General features: G+C 43.3%; 1 protein-coding gene across 1 annotated transcript in view; it reads left to right on the top strand.

Annotated features, from left to right (window-relative positions):
- uvrag (UV radiation resistance associated gene) overlaps nt 1-21,114 on the top strand; it is a 371,671-nt gene that overhangs the window by 25,230 nt on the left and 325,327 nt on the right. The window contains exons 6-7 of the mRNA XM_069892509.1: nt 174-248; nt 2,762-2,847. Coding sequence (XP_069748610.1) covers nt 174-248; nt 2,762-2,847 — 161 coding nt within the window. The remainder of the gene's footprint in view (nt 1-173; nt 249-2,761; nt 2,848-21,114) is intronic.

Below are 21,114 nucleotides of genomic sequence, written 5' to 3'. Positions count from 1 at the left end.
ATTTGGAAAATCAGTATTTCATCGCCAATGAATTACTTTTTATGTGCAGCCACTGTTGTAACACGTAAAAGAATTGCAAGAATCTACAAGGTTTTTGTCTAAGAGCCTAAGAATTGTATGATCTGTCTGCCATTTCAAACCTTAACTAATGATGGATACTTTGCTTGGTTTAGATTCGGGCACATAATCCAAACGACGTAATATTTGGATTGAATGATGGTTACTATGGAACCCCCTTTGATCATAAGGTAAATCTACTTTCTTTGAATGTTTTTAACAGTATTTTGACTTCTATTTTTAAGGTTGCAATCTTACTCAAATATTAGCTGTGATGCAAAAGTGGGTTTATAATGAGGCCATCCATTCCCCAGGGGTCTCTCTGACATGAGCTGTGATCTTTAGATGATGAGTGAGTTTTTAGAATGATAACATTTTCAGACAAAGAAGAAAAATATACTGGAGGAACATGGTGGGTCAGGCAGCATCTGTGGAGGCAGGGAGGTGATGACATCAGGACTGAGTGTGAAAAGATGAACTGTATAAAAGGATAAAGCAAAAGCTCACAAGCAATAGGTGAAGCCAGCTGAGGAGGGGGATGATTACAAGTGGGGGAAGGGGTGGGGCTTGAAGGTGAGAAGTGGAGAGTATGTAGGACTGGTGATTCTAGAACATAAGGTTATAAATGGAACCAGACAAGGGAAGGATTGTGGGCAGATGCAACCATTTGGGGAAGGGGACCCAGTTCTTGTGTGTGGCTGATAAGTAGATGGATCCAGATTTGGATGGGGTAAAATTGGTCATTGGGGGTGTGGTTCTCAGCAGAGTGTTTGCCTTAGCTATGTTCTGTCTTGCGGATCTAGAGGAGGCCACACCAATAGACAAGGTTGGACTAGGGTCCAGGGAATCTTTGCCTCGTCTGGATGGTCCAAGCCCAAGTTCAATTATTTTATTATTTACTAGAAATTCTTTATTAAATGTTGACATACTTCATTAAAGGTTCATTTGTTGAAAATCTTTATTTTAAAAAAAATTGCTTTAAGTCCTCAGTAAGCCATGCGAGGTGGGGCAAATCTGGCTTGCGTCCCATCCAACTTGCATCCCATCTTTTAGTCCCCATTATGGTCATAAGTCGGTGATTGCCTATATATGTATCTAAAGTACAGTTTTTTGTGCTTTTGTTCAGCCTGGTCCGCAGGAAAAATGATTGCAGTTGTATGTGATGTCTTGAATGCACTGATAATAAATTTGAACTTTAGTAATAGGCTAGGGTGATTATGGGGAAGTTCAAGAGCCTGATAGCGATTGGATTTAAAAACTGTTTTGAAAGTGGAAGCAGCTACAATTGACTAATGTGATTCCGTGCTGCCCTTCAATTATTTTTTGTGAAATTGCTTGTTAGCTACTCCCACAAATTTACAAATTGCAGTTTGTAACACAATGTTAACAAATAGCAACAAATGTGCACATTAAGTGGACTGATGTTCTCAAACCCAATTTGCGCACTTGTCTGGGGTAATTGAACAAGCTCTTCAGGTATGAAAGCCAAAAATTGAGGTCACAGCTCCCCAGCTTTGTACATTTCATCTCAGCTGGATCAGGCTGTTTGTTTTGCAAAATACTGCAATTTTAGCTTTTTCAAAAGGGTCATGCACAAGGAATTTTCTATGCGTCCAAGGAAAATTCTCTACACTAATCGTTTCGGATTTATCAAAGCAGGTTAGCATCATTCTGGTTTTGATACATTTGCCTACTTTTGTATTTTGTATTGCATAGGAACTAAAATATCAACTAAAATTTTGTTGAAGCCTGCAAAGAGTGTGTGAAATATTTGACAAATATTTGTTCAAGTTCAAATTTATGGACAGTATACATGCATGGCGTCACGTAAAACCCTGAGATTCTTTTTCCTGTGGGCCAGGCAGAATTTCTACTTATCTGTAGTATAAATTGTACTCACGAAAAAGATGCGCATACAACCGAGAAAAGTAAACAAACTGTGCAAATTCAGAAGAAGAATAAATATTCAGTAAAAGAAAGAAATGTAAACAAACAGAAAATAATAAATAATGTGCAAAGCAAGAGTCCTTAAACGAGCCTCTGAGCCTGTTGTTTAGGAGTTGGATGGTGGAGGGGTAGCAACTGTTCCTAAACCTGATGGTACAAGTCTTGTGGCACCTATACTTCTTTCCTGATGGCAGCAGCAAGAAAATATGCCCTGGGTGGTATGGATCCTTGATGATGCTGCTGCTCTCTGACGGCAGCGTCCCCTGTAGATTTCTTTTTCAATGGTAGAGAGATTTTTGTTTCTGTGATGTACTGGGCTGTGTCCACAAACTTTTCCTGGTCTTTCCACTCGGAGGTATTGGTATCCCATACCAGGATGTGATGCAGCCGGCCAGAACATTTACCACAGTACATTGCTCAGGTTTCTGATGACATACCAAACCAAGCTTTCCTTCTCCCTCCTCGGCTGACTCATTTCCCATGTTTATACAGTCCACTACTGCGGATTCGTCAGCAAATTCATAAAAGGTGGTGTTGTTGTTCCCAGCCACGCAGTTGTAGGTGTAAAGAGAGTAGACCAGAGGTGTCCATCTCAACCAGATTCCCCAGAAGTAAATGGAGACTAGGGTTGGTGTGTTTCAGGTGAAGTCAAGTTCTGCCAAGGACTGCACAGTTGCACTCAAATTAAACAACAGATTCAATTTGCTTCTTAAAAGTTCTAACCTATCCAATGAAAGGATTTATTCCTTTTTCAAAGGATCTCACTGAGAAGAGGAGGACCAGCCTTTTGCAAGTGGACCAGAGCTCTGTGAGGAACTCCTACAGTGTCTTCTCTCTGCTTAGGTAAGGATTGACCAGGATATTCAGAGCAAACTCCTGCAGGAAGGATCGATTGGTATCATCGATCCTGATGCTTCATCTGATTATTTTCACAACATATTGAATTTCTGTAATGGATTTTTCGTTAAACAAGAACCTATTTCTGTGTGCAATTCTGGTCACCTTGTTTCCAGAAGGATGCGATGGCTTTGGAAAGGATACAGAAGAGGCCTACTAGTATGTTGCCTGGTTTGGAGGGCATGAGTTAGGGGGAGAGATGAGACAAACTTGGGTCCTCTTGGAAGAGCAAGAGGCTGAAGGGAGACTTGATGGAGGATGGTGGAAAGTCAAAACTTTTCCCAGGACAAATCTGCCACACTTGTGTTTAAGGTGAGGGGAAGGATGTTTAAGGGTGATGTGCAGGGCACATATTTTACAAAGAAGTGGTGGGTGTCTGGAACAGGCTGCCAAGAAGATATTTTAATAGCCTTTAAGAGACTTCTAGCGTCATGAACAAAGGGATGAAGGGATATCTAGCAGGCATGAAGGTAAAACCCAAAGGTCTGCAGACACCATGATCGAAGCCAAAACACAATGCTGGAGAAACCCAGCAGGTTAAACAGTGTCCTTTATGCAACATAGATACAGAACCAATGTTTTGGGTATGGAAAAATGTTGGCAGGTACCCGAACAAGGGGTGGTGGGAGGGGCAAAGATGGGAGCACAGTCCCAAAGGCAGGAGGTAATAGGTGGGTAAAGAAAGCAGGATATACCAGCATGGCTCTGAATTCTGAGGGAAGGGAGTGGAGAGCTGGAGGGACAGAATGGAAGGAGAACTGAGAGTAAGCTAGCAGAAACTGGAGAAGTCTGTTAATGCCCAATGGGAGTGCCCAATGTTGATGGCATCTGGTGGGAGAGTGCCCAAATGTATCTTTTATATCTAGCAGGCACAACAGATTTCTAATCTGATTTGGACATCCTATTCAGTGCGGACAGGTGTACAGAAGAGCCTGATTCTGTGCTGTTCTGTGGCCTGTGTGGAATCTCAGTGTTGGGCTCTGAACCTTCAACTACTAAACCATTGAGGAGGATTGAAACTGCAATTTCTGAATGCAAAATTAAATTGTGTGTATCTGCCATTTTTTCTCTTTACAAGCTTTATGAACAAGATTTCATTTTAAAAAGAGATCCAATTCTCTTCTGAATTATAGGAACTTGTATAATGTTATTGAACACCAGATGGCAGTAAAATTGCATTTTTAAATTAATCTCTCGCAGCTTTAGTTTCCACTGACTCACACAAAACCTTCTCAAATACTCTGTCATGCCCAATTAGTGCTCCACACCTCACCATTAAACTGCAAATTAATTTGTCAAGTATTAATCTAATTGCTTTTCAGAAAGTTACTGAGTAAATCTGTTAATCCAATACGTTTGAGACTGCGGAGCCAAAGCATCAGATTTTATGGATGATTGAATGTTTGTTTTCATACTCCAATGTACCTTACTTTTTAAAAATATTTTACACATATGAATAAATTATCCCGTGAATGTTGATGATAAAATTGAGAGCGTAGTAAGAATATCATTTCCCTAGGGTGAAAATGTTTTAGATGAGAAAACATGCATTTAAAGTTTCTGCGGGGTGGGGAGGGGAGAAGAGAGGAGTTTGAACTTGGGCAGGGCAAGGTTTTTTTTTAAAGTGGTGGGTCCCTGGAGTAGTTTGCCTGCAGTAGTGATGGAAACAGTTATGATGGTACTATTTCAGAGACTTATTGATAGACATGGACTTGTGCATGGAATGGAGGGGTTTGTATCATGTGCAAGGAGAGGAGTTTTTGTAATTTGGGAAAGTTCAACACAGACATTGTGGGCTGAAGGGAACTGGAAATCCAGTCCCAATATGTTTCAAGGGGGGCCTGGAAACAGAACCAGGTGAGTTTAAAGGAAGAGTGGGAGCCAGGGTCCTGGCATGCCGGAGGGAGTGCAGGAATGAGCTCCTGGTAAGCTCAAGATTCCTTTTATGGAACAATACCTAAGAATGTCATGCACGTGATAAACTTCAACTTTTGTCTGCTAGATGCCAAACCAGCAGGATTTCCAAATACTGTAGTTGGATAACATTGTTGGAGATTAGCTTCTTTTGAATTTCCTCCGATACTTTCAGATAGTAACCTTATCGCATGTTATTTAATTTTTATCTCCCCCAAATCTTTTGAGCTTGTACTCCCTTGTTATTGGGCATGATGTCAATGTAAACACTTTCTTTTATGTCCTGTATTTCTCCATGAAATTCTAGTAGAACGATCCCAGCTTCTTTAGATTCACTAAAGGATTGGCGAATGTCATTTTTAAGTCTTCAAGCTTGAATACTAGATAACGGTGAATGCTTCAACATTAAAATGAATCTCTTTCCATACGCACAGAGACCAACATACCCAGCTAGTTGTTGCTGCAAATTCGGCGTTAGCAATCACGATGTGATAGTCCGGGCTTTTGGGTCATTCCAAATGTCCGTGTCTTGGACCTGAAGCAAAATGCTTCTTGATTGCGATGCTGAGTTTTGAATGATCCCGTGCGTGAGTTTTTCAGCAAAAACAGCAGATGGCGCTGTCCAGGTAAATTGCAACTCGAAGCATTTAACATGCAGAAACCAACAATTTTAAATTCCATCAATTTCGAGGGAAGCAAAACTAATAAAAGCTGGTGTATTGCACTTATTGGGATAAGAAAAGCAAAGGCAATGAGCTCTTGTATCTTTTGCACCACACCAGCAACTAGTTGTGCTAGTGTTCTACGCTCAAGAGCCAGTTTTTAAAAATTTGTTGATTTCATTATTCATTCTACTTAATTCATGCACCACAATTTTGGGCAGATGTTCCTGTACTCAATGTTCATCGGATGTCTGCATCGTCCACAGTGTGATCTTCCTCAAGGAGCCTGAACTGCTCCCGACTCGATGACCAGAACTGTGTTGACAGCAATGAACACTTTGGTGGCTTACCGACAGTCAAAACCCCTGGTATCCAGCACCTATGGGGATTGGTAGATGCCAGATATGTGTCTTCTGGTTGCTTCATAATCTGCTGACTTCTGCTCACCAGACAAGTCTAATATATGGTTTTTTTTTTTGCCGCCAGTTGTTTGAATTCTGGATTCCAGGGTTTTTTTTTTTACAGTATTTAGATTGAAGATTTTGCTTTGGCCTTTACAAACATTTAACAACTATTTGGTGTGCACATCAAAAACTGCATTTCCTGCCAGATTGTTTCTCCCATTAATCCCAATGGACTTGTACTCTCCTTCCAGACTCTTGAATGGATCTCCTTGTTAAAAGATGATGCCCTCACTCGTGTTTGACTGCACTTTTGCTATTCCCTGTACTTTCCCATTATAACGCTACCTTGCATTCTTTGACCAGCCCTGCCCTTTTCTGCTGTACTAAAGTATGGGTTAACTTTCCTGGATAGCATGTAAAACAAAGCTTCTCACTGGATCAAAGGTTGGATTCCCTTACCTGGCAGGTAGGAAATCTGTGGAAGTTTGAGGTTCTGAGTAAAACATGTGCTCCGCCTCTGATGGGTGAGTAAAATAACTACAGATGCTGGGAATATGCAGCAGGTCAGACTGTACTTGTGGGAGGAGGAACAGTCAACATTTCTGATTGGAAACCCTTCATCAGAACTTGGAAGGAGACAAAAGAAGTTATGTGGCAAACTGGGGGGGATGATTCTTAAACCAAGGTGACTGTAAACCAGTTGATCTTGTCAATAAATGAATGAAAACAGTAGGACCATAGACAAAAGAACTGAAAAGAATTTGAGTACAAAATGCAGAGCAGAAAGACTAGATTGAGGTTACAGAGAATGGAGGGTTTGAATTGGAGGCTGGCTGGGCTGCGACTTTTCTCCCTGGAGTTTAGGAGGTTGGGGAACTTCTCGTGAGGTGTATAGATAGGGAAATGTACCATCTTTTTTTCTGCGGTAGATAATCCAAAACTAGAGTGCGTAGATTTGGGGTGAGAGGGGAAATATTTAAAAATAACATTAAAAAGGAGGGGCATTCTCTTCACACTGAAGATGCAGGTTATAGGGCTTAGAAAGTGGTACAGGTGGGGACAGTTGTAACACTGAGAAGATGCATGGATAGGAATTAGAAAAGATTAGAAGGATGTGGGCCGAACACAGTCGAATGGGACTAGCTTGTTTGACGTGGACAAACTAGACCTAAGTGCCTGTTTCCATGTGGTAGAATTCTTACTCTGCCCAGGCTGGGTGCTTCCTCCAGAGAGGAAAAAAATAGAAAAATCCAACAAGCTGAACAAAGATTACGTAGATGATTTAAATGGCAAGCGTGCTGCTGTGCAGAAGGATTTGGGAGTGTTTGTGCATGAATCATAAAAGGTTGGCTTGCAGGTGCAGAAGGCTGTCAAGAAGTCAAATGGAATGCTGACCTTCATTGCCAGAGGGATTGAGTTTGAGCTGGGAGGTTATGCTGTAACTGTCAAGGTCCTGGTGAGACCTCATCTGGAGTACTGGATGCAGTTCTGGTCTCCTTACTTAAGTATGGATCTACTGGTTTTGGAGGTGGTCCAGAGGAGATTCACCAGTTTGATTCTAGAGATAAAGGGGTTAGTGTATGAGCAGTGATTGAGTCGTCTGGGATTGTACTCGCTGGAATTTAGAAGAATGAGAGCGGATCTTATAGAAACATATAAAATTATGAAAGACTTGGGGGTAGGTAAGTTGTTCCCATTGATGGGGGAGACTAGAACTTGGGGATAGCTTCAGGATTTGAGGTAGTAGATTTAGGATGGAGATGAGGAGGAACTGCTCTTCCCAAAGGGTGGTGAATCAGTGGAATTTGCTGTCCATTGAAGCAGTGGAGATTACCTCAGTAAATGTATTTATGACAAGGTTGGGTAGATTTTTACAGTCGGGGAATTGAAGGATTATAGGAAAAAGGCAGGTAGGTGGAGATGAGCCATGATCTCATTGAATGGCAGAGCAGGCTCGACGGGCCGAATGGCCGACTCCTATGTTTTTGTGATGCAGAGAAACAAAGTTGCCTGCATTTGTAGAGTTAAATGGTCCAGAAGGCTGCCACATGCCTAAAAGGAAGATGAGATACCATTGTTCAAGCTTGCATTGGACCTCATTGTAATAGTACAGGAAGCCAGAGACTGGAGTTTGGTAATAGGAAAGAGAATTAAAGTGGCAGGCAATGGGAAATTCCTGGTCACCCTGCAGACTGAACCTTGGTATGATGTGAAGTGGTTGGTTTATCTAGTATAAAGGAGACCACATAATGAACGTGGACTACAGCATACAAGATTGGAGGAAGTGCAAAAGAATCACAGCAGTGGGAGGTGAAGATAGAATCGATGGCAGCTGGTCTGACTGCTTCATGCAGATTACCTGGTCTCACCAGATAATACATTCTAATTGTTCTTCCCATCCATTCCCCTGTTTGTTCTCTAACTTTTTCTAGTTAATCTAGAAAAGTAATTGGCCTAAAATGCTAATTCTGTTTCTCTCAACATTAGTAATATTTCAAGGGTTTACTTTGAGATGACTTAATAGTTTGCATCCGACAATAAACCTAAATGGCAGTAAGGAAGATATTGTTCAAAAGTTTTATTTTTAGAGCCGTTTCCAACATTTGTTGTGATATGTGAAACACTATGAATATTTAAATTTTTAAAAACTTAAATAACAAGTCAGCCAGGTGACATCAAGAAACATTGCAGTGGTAGTGTGGAAAAATGGCTTCTCCTCAATAACACAGTTTTGGATCGTGTTGAGGGGGATGACCTACCAGAGGCAAGCCACAGCAGGCAGGTCTCTGGTATGGAGTCTGGCCTTGTGCCAGAGGGGAAGGAAAGAGAAGAGGCAAACTGTAGTAGTGACAGGAATCTGTTCATTATGGGAGCAAATGGGAGGTTCTATGGGCAAGATTTAGACTCCCGAATGGTGTGTTGCCCTGTAGGTGCCAAGGACATCACGGGTAAAGTTCATAGCATTCTCAAGGGAGGGTGAGCAGCCAGATGTTGTGATCCATGGAGAGGCTAATGATGTGGATGGGAAGGGTGATGACATTCTGCAAAGATTTCTGGGGTTGGGTGGAAGGTTGAAGGGCAGGACCTCCAGAGATGTGATTTCAGGAGTGCTATCCGTGCCACATGCTAGTGAGGTTAGAAATAAGAGGATAATGCAGCTTGATATGTGGCTAAAGAGATGGAGGAGGCAGGGCTTCAGATTTCTGGATTATTGGGCTCCCTTCCAGGGAAGATGTGTCCTGTACTGGCAAGATGGTTTGGATCTGAACTGGAGGGGGATTAAAGGTAACGGTTCCATTATTGTCATGTAATACTAAACTTAGAATGTAACATACATGAAATTCTTCAACTTTTGTCTACTGTAAGCAGACAGAGAGTTGCCACTTTGTCCAGCAGCCCTCACAGAAACCTACAGCACCTGATGTTCCTAGGTGGTCTTCCGTCCAAGTACTGACCAGTCCTGATCCTGCTTAGCGTCCAAAATCAGACAATCTCAGGCATATTGAGGCTATTAGGTGCTCTTCTTGGTGGTATGTTTGCTGATGCCTCTCTGGGGAGGGAGGGATTTAAAATTAGATTTGCAGGGGGGGGGGTGGTGGGAACCAGAATGCCAAAGCAGATAGTAGAGGAGGAACAAGATTGACTACATTCAAAAACAGGAATCAGGGTTATATCTGGTGGGAATAATGTTCTGAAGTGTCTTTCAATGCAAAATGTAGGAAAGGCACAAGAGCATGGATTGGCACATGGAATCATGGCATTATAGCCATTAGTGAAACTTGGGTATAGGAAGGGCAGGACTGGCAGCTCAGTGTTCCAGGAGCAATTGTTTCACATGCAATAAAACCAAATGGGTGGCATTGCAAGTCAGGGGAAATGTCATGGTGGTGCTCACAGGACAGACAAGAGGGCTCATCTACTGAGGCTACAGGGGTGAAGCTGAGGCATGGGAAAGGTGTGAACACACTTGTGGGGTTGTATTGTAGTCCACCAATTCTTCAGCGAGAATTGGAGGAGCAAATTTGCAAGGAGATGGCAGACGGCTGCAGGAAATATAGTTGTGATAGTAGATTTTAACTTTCCACATATTGACTGGGAGTCCCATACTGTAAAAGGGCAGGATGGGTTGGAGTTTGTTAGGTGTGATCTGGAAAGTTTTTATTGAAGTACCAATGAGAGAGAGAGCGCAATACTTGATCTCCTTTTGGGATACAAGATAGGGCAGATGGTTGAGTGTGTGTTGGGGAATACTTTGGGTCCAGTAATGGTAATGCCATTAGTTTAAAGATGATTGCGGTTTGGGCCTCTGGTTGAGATTCTAAATTGGAGAAAGGACTGAGGTTTTTTTCTGCCAAGATTTGCTTGATACATGGGAGGCCTTCTAAGGTGAACTTTTGAGAGTGCAGAGTTTGTATAGCAAAGTTAAAAGCATAGGGACACTTGGATTTCAAGGGATATTTCCAATGGTTAAGAATAGGTATCGGCAACGAGGCGCAAATGAGGTATATTTAAAAAGAAGACCATTGCTTTGGCAGACAAGGTGATGGAAAATCCTAAAGGCTTCTCCAGGTATATTGAGAGCTAAAGGATGGTAAGGGACAAAAGTGGTCCTCTTGTAGATCAGTGGTCAGCTGTGTATGGAGTTAAAAGAGATGGGGAGATCTTAAATAGATCTGTATTTACTCAGGAGACTGTCAGAGTATGCAAGTAAGGCAAACAGGCAGTGTGGTCCTGGAACCTATGCAGATTAAAGAGGAGGAAGTGGTTGCTGCCTCAAGGCAAATAAGGGTGGATAAATCACCAAAGCCTGACAAGGTATTCCCTTGGACCTTGAGGGAGGCGAGAGTAGAAATTGCAGGGGCCCTGGCAGATTACTTATTTCATTGGAGAGTAGCTTGAATTGATGCCTTGTTATGATGAAATTGTACAAGACATTGGTGAGGCCAAATTTGGAGTACTGTGTACAGTTTTGGTCACCAAATTATAGGAAAGATATAAACAAAATAGAGAGAGTGCAGAGAAGGTTCACGAGACTGTTGACAGGACTTCAGGGTCTGAGTTACAGGGAAAGGTTGTGCAGACTGGGGCTTTTTTCTCTGGAGCGTAGAAGATTGAGAGGGGACTTGATAGAGGTGTTTAAGATTTTAAAAGGGACAGACAGAGTAAATGTGGATAGGCTTTTTCAATTAAGAAAGGGGAAGATTCAAACTAGAGGACATGGTTTAAGATTGAAGGGGGAAAATTATAAGGGGAAAATGAGGGGAAATTTCTTTACGCAGAGGGTGGTGGGGATGTGGAATGAGCTTCCGGCAGACGTGGTCGAGGCGAGATCATTGGTTACATTTAAGGAAAGACTGGATCGTTACATGGATAGGAGGGGACTAGAGGGGTATGGACTGGGTGCTGGTCAGTGGGACTAGGAGGGTGGGGATTTGCTACGGCATGGACTAGTAGGGCAGAACTGGCCTGTTCTGTGCTATAAGTGGTTATATGGTTTTAAAAAGGATCTAAAAAATAAAGTGGAAAATTGTAGGCCAGTGTGCCTGATGTCAGAGAAAGTTAAGTTATTGGAAGGTGTTCAAAGAGATCCAAATATATGGGTAGTCTGTTACTAAGTAGGGATAGTCAGTATGGCTATGTATGTGTTAGGTTTTGTTTTGTAGTTTTTCAAGGTGGTTACCATGAAAGTTGATGAAGGAAAGCCTGTGAATGTTGTCTATGTAGACTTTGACAAGGTCCTGCATGGGTGAAAAGTCAGGAATGTTCGGTCACTCATTGTTCAAGGTGAGCCAGTAAATAGAATGAGACATTGGCTTGATGGAAGAAGTCAGAGAGTGGGAGTGCTGGATCCATTGTTGTTTATCATTTTGAATTTAAATTTCAAATTTAGCACAGCACGATAACAGGTCCTTTTGGCCCATGAGCCCGTGCTGCTCAATTACACCTAATTGACTTAAAAACCCCTGGTATGTTATGAAAGGTGAGAGGAAACTGGAGCCTCCAGGGAAAATCCACACAGACAATCTCCAGTCCTGATCGCTGGCGCTGTAACAGCAATACGCCAACCGTGCCACACTAATCATCTAGATCATCTATATCATCGATCAGGATGATTAGATCAGCAAATATACAAATGAACAAAGATTAGAGGTGTAATGGACAGTGAGGATGGCTTTCAAAGCTTGCAGAAGGATCTTGTCCAGCTGGAAAAATGGACTGCCATATGGCAGATGGAATTTAATGCAGACAAATGTGAGGTGCTGAACTTCGGCAGGACAAACCAAGATGGGACGTGCACAATAAGCCCTAGGGCACTAAGGATGATGGTAGACTGGGGATCTGGGAATACAGATACCTAATTCACTGAAAGTGACATCACATGTCGATAGGGTTGTGAAGAGAACTTTTGGCATCTTGACCTTCATAAATCAAAGCATTCAGTATAGGACCTAACTGCAGAAGTGCTGACATGTTTTGTTCACAATACCATTATTGTATTGGGTCCAGGAAAGATCCTCTGAGATAGTGACTCCCAAGAACTTAAATTTGCTCACCCTCTCCACCTCTGATTCCCAATGATCACTGGATTGTAGACCTATGGTTTTCCCTTCCTGAAGTCAACATTCAGTTTAAAGGGGGACATTAGAGTAAAGTGGTGAGAGTGTGGAATGAGTTGCCAGCTGAATTAGTGAATGCTGGCTCAAATTTGACATTTAAGAAAAATTTGGTAGGTAGCTGGATGGGAGGGCAATGGAGGGATAAACTGCAGGTCAGTGGGACCAGATAGGCCAAAGAGCCTGTTTCTATGCTATAATGTTCTGTAGTTCTACCTGTGGTTGCAATGGATGAAGTGACAATTGGTGAGAACGGATGAGGGAATCGAAGTTACAAGGAGAAAGGCACTTTTGAAATGCAGGGAGGGGAAGGGAAAATGTCTGGTGGTGGAATCTCTTAAATTTTGAATTTCCACCTCCAATTTCCCTTTCTGCTCTCAATCGTACGTCTTGTTTTCTATCCCACATCTGTCACCACAGTTTCCCACCTAACCCGTCATTGAAGTCTGAGGTGGTTTCTGTGCAGCAAGGCAGGTGCTCCATAAACAGGACATGATGCTTGTGTTTAACGTGAACGCGGTAATCTTGAGCACTAAAGCACCGGAGATTTTTGTAGCAAGACATAACAGGATGTTCTCTTCCTGCAAAAGTAGTAATAGCATAAATCTAATCAGTTCTTGAAAGCTATTCAATTTGATGGCTGAAATAGAAACAATTACATCATCTGATAGTACAGAAGGCCACACTCCAATTGGTGGGAAAGGGATGAAAAGAATTGGTGGCAAGCATGGGGAAGCTGGGGTCATCACTGCGGATGCCTGTTTTCTTTGTGGTTTTCCCTGTAGCTATTTTGTGTGACTCATTTCAAACCTGCAGAACAGCTGGACTCTTTCTGCTTCACTCTCGCATTTAATTACTGATTTGTTCACTCTCTGACACAATTTCTCTGCTTGTCCTGAACTCTATCTCTGCCCAGCCCACCTGCAGTAAGTACTTGCCATTGTGCACAAGATGATTTGATTCAAATAATGCAAGTTTTGATGAACATAGATGTATGATTATATGACAGATCTGTCTTGCCTATAGGCAGTGATATTATGTACAATAGTTCTGTGATTACGTTCATTTCATTATTACCTTCTATACAGAGGATTATTCTGCACAAAATAAAACCGAAATACACAAAACCTGAGGTGTGATCTTGTATTAGAGGACCCTCTATAAAACCACATACAGGTTGGTGTCTTAACCTTTTACCCAGGGTTGTCGGAACTGGACACTTGCCGTTGTTCGGAAACTCCCGGTTTCAGAATCATTTTGATTTCAGTCCCTTTAAGCCCTCCTGTGCAGCGCTGCAGCCTCTCCGCCCCTCACCTGCCCATGCCGCGCTGTAGCCTCTCCGCCCCTCGCCTGCCCGTGCTGCGCTGTAGCTTCTCCGCCCCCCGCCTGCCCGTGCCGCGCTGCTGCAGCCTCTCTGCGCTGCCGCCTCCCCCCCCTCGCCTGCCCCTGCCGCCTCTCCGCCACTTCAGCCTCTCGCCTGCCCCTGCCGTACCAGTGCCAGTGGAATGGCTCCCTTCTCTGCTCCCCTGCGCTGGTGCTGGTACAGTGGTTTCAGCTGCGTGGGGGATTAGGAATAGCAATGACAGCCATTGAGCCACTGCTGCTGGGCCAACTGGCAGTGCTGTAATGCTGGACGGGTGTCAGTCGAGGTGATTCAGAGGCCCTTATAAAGTTGTAGAACGTGACAGGATGTACAGGAGTTGAGCGAGGGTCGCGTGTGATCATGTTTTGTGCCAAATTCCATTTACCGAAGCAAAAAGAGTGCCGGTTTTTGGAATTCCGGATAAAAGGTTAGGCACCTGTACATTTATTAAACTAAGAACTCCTATGTAGGTTCACCAAATTTTCAACATCTGTCAAAGTGGAAATGCAAATTGTGCAGAGGATACAGAGAGTCTGCAGAGAGATATAGAGAGGTTAAGGGAGTGGACGAGGGTCTGGCAGGTGGAGGACAATGTTGATAAATATGAGGTTATCCACTTTGGAAGGAAAAATGGAAGTTCAGATTATTTAAATGGCAAGCGATTGCAGTATGCCAATGTTCAGAAGGACGTGGGAGTGCTTGTGCATGAATCGCAAAAGGTTGGTTTGCAGGGACAGCGGGCTGTCAAGAAGGCAAATGGAATGTTGGCCTTCATTGCCAGAGGGATTGAATTTAGGAGCAGGGAGTTTCTGATACAACTGTACAAGGCACAGATGAGACAGCATCTGGAGTACAGTTCTGGCCTCTATATTTGAGGAAGGATCTACTAACTCTGGAATTGGTCCAGAGGATGTTCACCAGGTTGATTCCAGAGATGAAGGGATTAGCCTATGAGGAAAGATTGAGTCGTCTGGTCAGTACTTGCTGGAATTTAGAAGGATGAGAGGGGATTTTATAGAAACATAAAATTATGAAAGGCATAGATGCAATAGCGAAAAGTAAATTGTTTCCATTGGTGGGAGATTCCAGAACCAGAGGACATGGGTTCTGGATTCAGGGTAGTAGATTTAAGATGGAGACTAGGAGGGTGATAAATCTGTGGAATTTGCTGCCCATCGATGCAGTGGAGGCGACCTCAGAAAATATACTTAAGTTGGGCAGATTTTTAGAGTTGGGGAATTAAGGATATGGGGAAAAGGCAGGTGGGTGGCAATGATCTTTTCATCAGATCTGTCCTGTCTGACAGGAGGCAGAGAGTCGGGATAAATGGGAGTTTTTCAGGTTGGCAGAGAGTGGTAAGTGGGATGCCGCAGGGGTCAGTTTTAGGGCCACAACTGTTCATCATTTACATTGATGACTTGGAGGAGGGGACAAAATGTGGTGTATCCAAGTTTGCGGATGACACCAAATTGAGTGGAAGAGCAAATTGTAATGAGGATGTGGAGAGTCTGCAGAAGGATAGAGTTAAGCTGGATGAGTGGGCAAAGGTCTGGCAGATGGAGTACAATGTTAGTCAGTGTGAGGTATCCACTTTGGCAAGAAAAATAAAAGAGCTGAATATTATTTAAAGGGTGAAAAACTCCAGCATGCTGTTGTGCAGAGGGACTTGGGAGGGCTTGTGCATGAATCTCAAAAAGTTAGATTGCAGGTGCAGCAGGTTATTAAGAAGGCAAATGGAATGTGGGCCTTCATTGCTAGAGGAATTGAATTCAGGAGTAGGGAGGTCATGTTGCAACTATATAAGGTACTGGTGAGACCGCACCTGGAGTACTGTGTCCAGTTCTGGTCTCCATATTTGAGGAAGAATATACTGGCTTTGGAGACGGTCCAGAGGAGGTTCACTAGGTTGATCCCTGGGATGAAGGGGTTGACTTATGATGAAAGATTAAATCGTCTAGGATTGTATTTGCTCGAGTTCAGAAGAATGAGAGGAGATCTTGTATAGAATTATGAAGGGTATGGTTAGGAGAGATGTAGGAAGGTTTTTTGAGCTGGCCGTGGAAATTAAAATGAGAGGACACAGTCTCAAGATTCGGGGGAGTAGATTTAGGACAGAGATGAGGAAAAATAGTTTTTCCCAGAGAGTAGTGAATGTTTGGAATTCTCTAACCAGGTTGAGGCTGCTTCATTAAACATATTTAAATTCAGTTAGATAAATTTTTACATGATAGAGGAATTAGGGGATATGGGGAGAAGGCAGGTAGGTGGAGTTAGGTCATAAATGAGATCAGCCATGATCATATTGAATGGCGGAGCAGGCTCGATGGGCCATTTTTGGCCGACTCCTGTTCCTACTTCCTCTGTTCCTATCAGCCCTGATCTCATTGAATGACAGAGCAGGCTCGACAGGCTGAATGGCCGACTCCTTCTCCTGTTTCTGTTGTGTCCTAAAGACAATTAATGTAATTTCTAAAGCATTTTGCCATGTTTGAAAACAGGGTTCTGTTATGGGAATTTCTGATAGTTGTGATGTTTATAAATGACCTGGGTCAGAAAGTTTGCAGATGACATGAGGGTTGGAGGTTTTGTGAATAGTGTGTAGTTGATAAACCCGTGGTTGGACTATGCTTGGAATATTGTGTTCATTTCTGGTCACCCCATTACAGGAAAGGTGTGGAAGTTATGGAGAGGATGCAGAGGAGATTTACCAGCATGTTGCTTGCATTGGAGAATGTGTCTTATGAGGCAAGGTTAATGGAGCTAGGACTTCTTTCTCTGGAGTGAAGAAAGATGAGAGGTGACCTGATAGAGGTCATGATTGAGAGGCATGGATGCGGTGGACAGCTGGCACCTTTTCCCAGGGCGAAAGTAACAAATACCAGAGGACAATTGTACAAAGTGATGGAAAGAAAGTTTAGGGGAGTTGTCAGGGGGTATGTTTTTTTTTTACACTAAGTAATGGGTGCCTGGAATGCTTGTGGAGTCTGGTACAAGAGAGATGTTTAAAAGACACCGAGACAGGCACAGGGATGCAGGAAAAATAGAGTTGTGGATGTACGGGAGGGAATGTTTATATTGTTGAGTAGCTTTATATAGGTCAGCACAACCTCATGGGCCAAAGTGCCTGTACTATGTTGTTAACATATAATAACATAACATAACAATTACAGCACGGAAACAGGCCATTAGGCCCTTCTAGTCCGCACCGAACCAAACACCCCTTTCTAGTCCCACCTCCGTGCACAATGCTCATAACCCTCCATCTTCTTCTCATCCATAGACCTGTCCAACCTTTTCTTAAATAATACAATTGACTCCGCCGCCACTATTTCTCCCGGAAGATCATTCCACACGGCTACCACTCTCTGAGTCAAGAAGTTCCCCCTCATGTTACCTCTAAACCTCTGCCCCTTAATTCTTAACTCGTGTCCTCTTGTTTTAATCTTTCCTCCTCTTAACGGAAATAGTCTATCCACATCCACTCTGTCTATCCCTTTCATAATCTTAAATACTTCTATCAAATCCCCTCTCAACCTTCTACGCTCCAAAGAATAAAGACCTAATCTGTCCAATCTCTCCCTATACTCTAGATGCTTAAACCCAGGTAACATTCTGGTAAACCTTCTCTGCACTCTCTCCACTCTGTTTATATCCTTCCTATAATTAGGCGACCAGAACTGCACACAGAACTCCAAATTAGGCCGCACCAATGTCTTATACAATCTCATCATCACCTCCCAACTCCTATATTCCATGCAATGATTGATAAAGGCCAGCATACTAAAAGCCTTCTTCACCACCCTATTCACGTGAGTTTCTACCTTCATGGAACGATGTACCGTCACTCCTAAATCTTTCTGCTCTTCTGTATTCCTCAATGCTCTCCCATTTACCACGTATGTCCTATTCTGATTCTTCTTACCAAAATGAAGCTCCTCACACTTATCAGCATTAAATTCCATCTGCCATTTCTCAGCCCACTTTTCTAAGCAGCCCAAATCCCTCTGCAATCCTTGAAAACCTTCTTCATTATCCACTATTCCACCTATCTTAGTATCGTCTGCATATTTACTAATCCAATTCACCACCCCATCATCTAGATCATTAATGTATATAACGAAAAACAATGGGCCCAGTACAGATCCTTGAGGCACACCACTGGTCACCGGCCTCCAACCTGACAGACAATTATCCACTACTACTCTCTGGCCTCTCCCTTTCAGCCAAAGTTCAATCCATTTGACTATCTTAAAATTTATACCTAAAGACTGCACCTTCCTAACTAACCTTCCATGTGGTACCTTATCGAAGGCCTTACTGAAGTCCATATAGACAACATCCACTGCGCTACCCTCATCCACATTCCTAGTCACCTCTTCAAAAAATTCAATCAGATTGGTCAAACATGACCTTCCTCCCACAAATCCATGTTGAGTGCTCCTGATCAGACCCTGTCTATCCAGATGTTTATAAGTACTATCTCTAAGAATTTTCTCCATTAATTTACCTACCACAGACGTCAAACTTACAGGCCGATAGTTGCCAGGCTTCCTCCTTGAACCCTTTTTAAATAACGGAACCACATGCGCAATGCGCCAATCCTCCGGCACTATCCCCATATCTAATGACATTTGGAAAATTACCGCCAGAGCCTCTGCTATTTCCTCCTTCACTTCTCTCAATGTCCTGGGGAAGATCCCGTCTGGTCCCGGAGACTTATCCACCTTTATATTCTTCAAAAGCCTTAAAACTACACCTTTTGTAATCTCTATATTCCCCATATTTACCCAATTTGCTTTTTTTATCTCACATCTCCCAATATCCTTCTCCTTAGTGAATACCGAAGAAAAGAAACTGTTCAATATCTCCCCCATTTCTCTAGGCTCCACACACAGTTTTCCGCTCTGATTTTCTAAGGGACCAATTTTGTCTCTAGCTTTCCTCTTACCATTAACATATTTGTAGAACTCTTTTGGATTAGTTTTCACCCTGCTTGCCATAGTTTTCTCGTACCTTCTTTTAGCTTTCCTAATTCCTCTCTTAAGATTCCTCTTACATTCAATGTATCTTTCAAACATCTCCTTAACTCCATGCTTCTTATATCTAATGTACGCCTCCCTTTTTCTTCGAACCAAGTTTCCAATATTCCTTGAAAACCACGGCTCTCTCCAACCTTTTGCCCCTCCTTTTAACCTAACAGGAACATAAAGCTTTTGCACTCTCAAAATCTGATCTTTAAAAGACTTCCATCTCTCTACTACATCCTGCCCATAAAACAAATTGTCCCAATGCACACCCTGCAAGTCCTTTCGCATCTCCTCAAATCTAGCTTTTCCCCAATCAAAAACCTCAATCCTTGGCCCTGATTTCTCTCTTTCCATAATGACATTGAAGCTGATGGCATTATGATCACTGGACCCGAAGTGCTCGCCAACACTAACCTCCGTCACTTGACCCATCCCATTTGCCAACAGTAGATCTAACACTGCTCCTTCTCTGGTCGGCACCTCTACATATTGTTGTAAAAAACTATCTTGCACACATTTCACAAACTCTAACCCATCCAGTCCTTTCTCAGAATGTGTTTCCCAATCTATATGTGGAAAATTAAAATCTCCCATAATTACAACCCTGTGCTTATCACAAATATCTACTATCTCCCTACAGATTTGCTCCTCTAGGTCTCGGTCCCCTCCGGGTGGTCTATAATACACCCCTACAAGTGTAACCTCCTTTCCTACTCCTCAGTTCCACCCAAATAGCCTCCGTGGATGTGCCCTCTAATCTATCCTTCCTAGGCACCGCTGTAATATTTTCCCTGACAAGCAATGCAACCCCACCTCCTCTTGCCCCACCGACTCTATCACACCTAAAACAATGAAACCCAGGGATATTCAGTTGCCAATCACATCCCTCCTGCAACCATGTCTCACTAATCGCTACCACATCATACTTCCAAGTATCAATCCACACCTTCAGCTCATCCACCTTTTTTACAATACTCCTGGCATTAAAATATATGAATTTCAGAGATTTCCCAATTTTTAATCCCTGTTTTCCCTCATCTTTAAGACCAACATTATTTACTTTTCCTGCCAATTGCCCTTCATCTTCTTCCAGAGCATTTCCCTTCTTTCTTCTTTGGCTTGGCTTCGCGGACGAAGATTTATGGAGGGGGTAAAAAGTCCACGTCAGCTGCAGGCTCGTTTGTGGCTGACAAGTCCGATGCGGGACAGGCAGACACGATTGCAGCGGTTGCAGGGGAAAATTGGTGGGTTGGGGTTGGGTGTTGGGTTTTTCCTCCTTTGCCTTTTGTCAGTGAGGTAGGCTCTGCGGTCTTCTTCAAAGGAGGTTGCTGCCCGCCAAACTGTGAGGCGCCAAGATGCACGGTTTGAGGCGATATCAGCCCATTGGCGGTGGTCAATGTGGCAGGCACCAAGAGATTTCTTTAGGCAGTCCTTGTACCTTTTCTTTGGTGCACCTCTGTCACGGTGGCCAGTGGAGAGCTCGCCATATAACACGATCTTGGGAAGGCGATGGTCCTCCATTCTGGAGATGTGACCCATCCAGCGCAGCGGGATCTTCAGCAGCGTGGACTCGATGCTGTCGACCTCTGCCATCTCGAGTACTTCGACGTTAGGGATGTAAGCGCTCCAATGGATGTTGAGGATGGTGCGGAGACAACGCTGGTGGAAGCGTTCTAGGAGCCGTAGGTGGTGCCGGTAGAGGACCCATGATTCGGAGCCGAACAGGAGTGTGGGTATGACAACGGCTCTGTATACGCTTATCTTTGTGAGGTTTTTCAGTTGGTTGTTTTTCCAGACTCTTTTGTGTAGTCTTCCAAAGGCGCTATTTGCCTTGGCGAGTCTGTTGTCTATCTCATTGTCGATCCTTGCATCTGTTGAAATGGTGCAGCCGAGATAGGTAAACTGGTTGACCGTTTTGAGTTTTGTGTGCCCTATGGAGATGTGGGGGGGCTGGTAATCATGGTGGGGAGCTGGCTGATGGAGGACCTCAGTTTTCTTCAGGCTGACTTCCAGGCCAAACATTTTGGCAGTTTCCGCAAAGCAGGACGTCAAGCGCTGAAGAGCTGGCTCTGAATGGGCAACTAAAGCGGCATCGTCTGCAAAGAGTAGTTCACGGACAAGTTTCTCTTGTGTCTTGGTGTGAGCTTGCAGGCGCCTCAGATTGAAGAGACTGCCATCCGTGCGGTACCGGATGTAAACAGCGTCTTCATTGTTGGGGTCTTTCATGGC

This window comes from Narcine bancroftii, chromosome 7, assembly GCF_036971445.1.
Source record: "Narcine bancroftii isolate sNarBan1 chromosome 7, sNarBan1.hap1, whole genome shotgun sequence".
In the NCBI taxonomy this organism is placed as follows: Eukaryota; Metazoa; Chordata; class Chondrichthyes; order Torpediniformes; family Narcinidae; genus Narcine; species Narcine bancroftii.
This window is presented reverse-complemented; position numbering and strand designations above follow the sequence as displayed.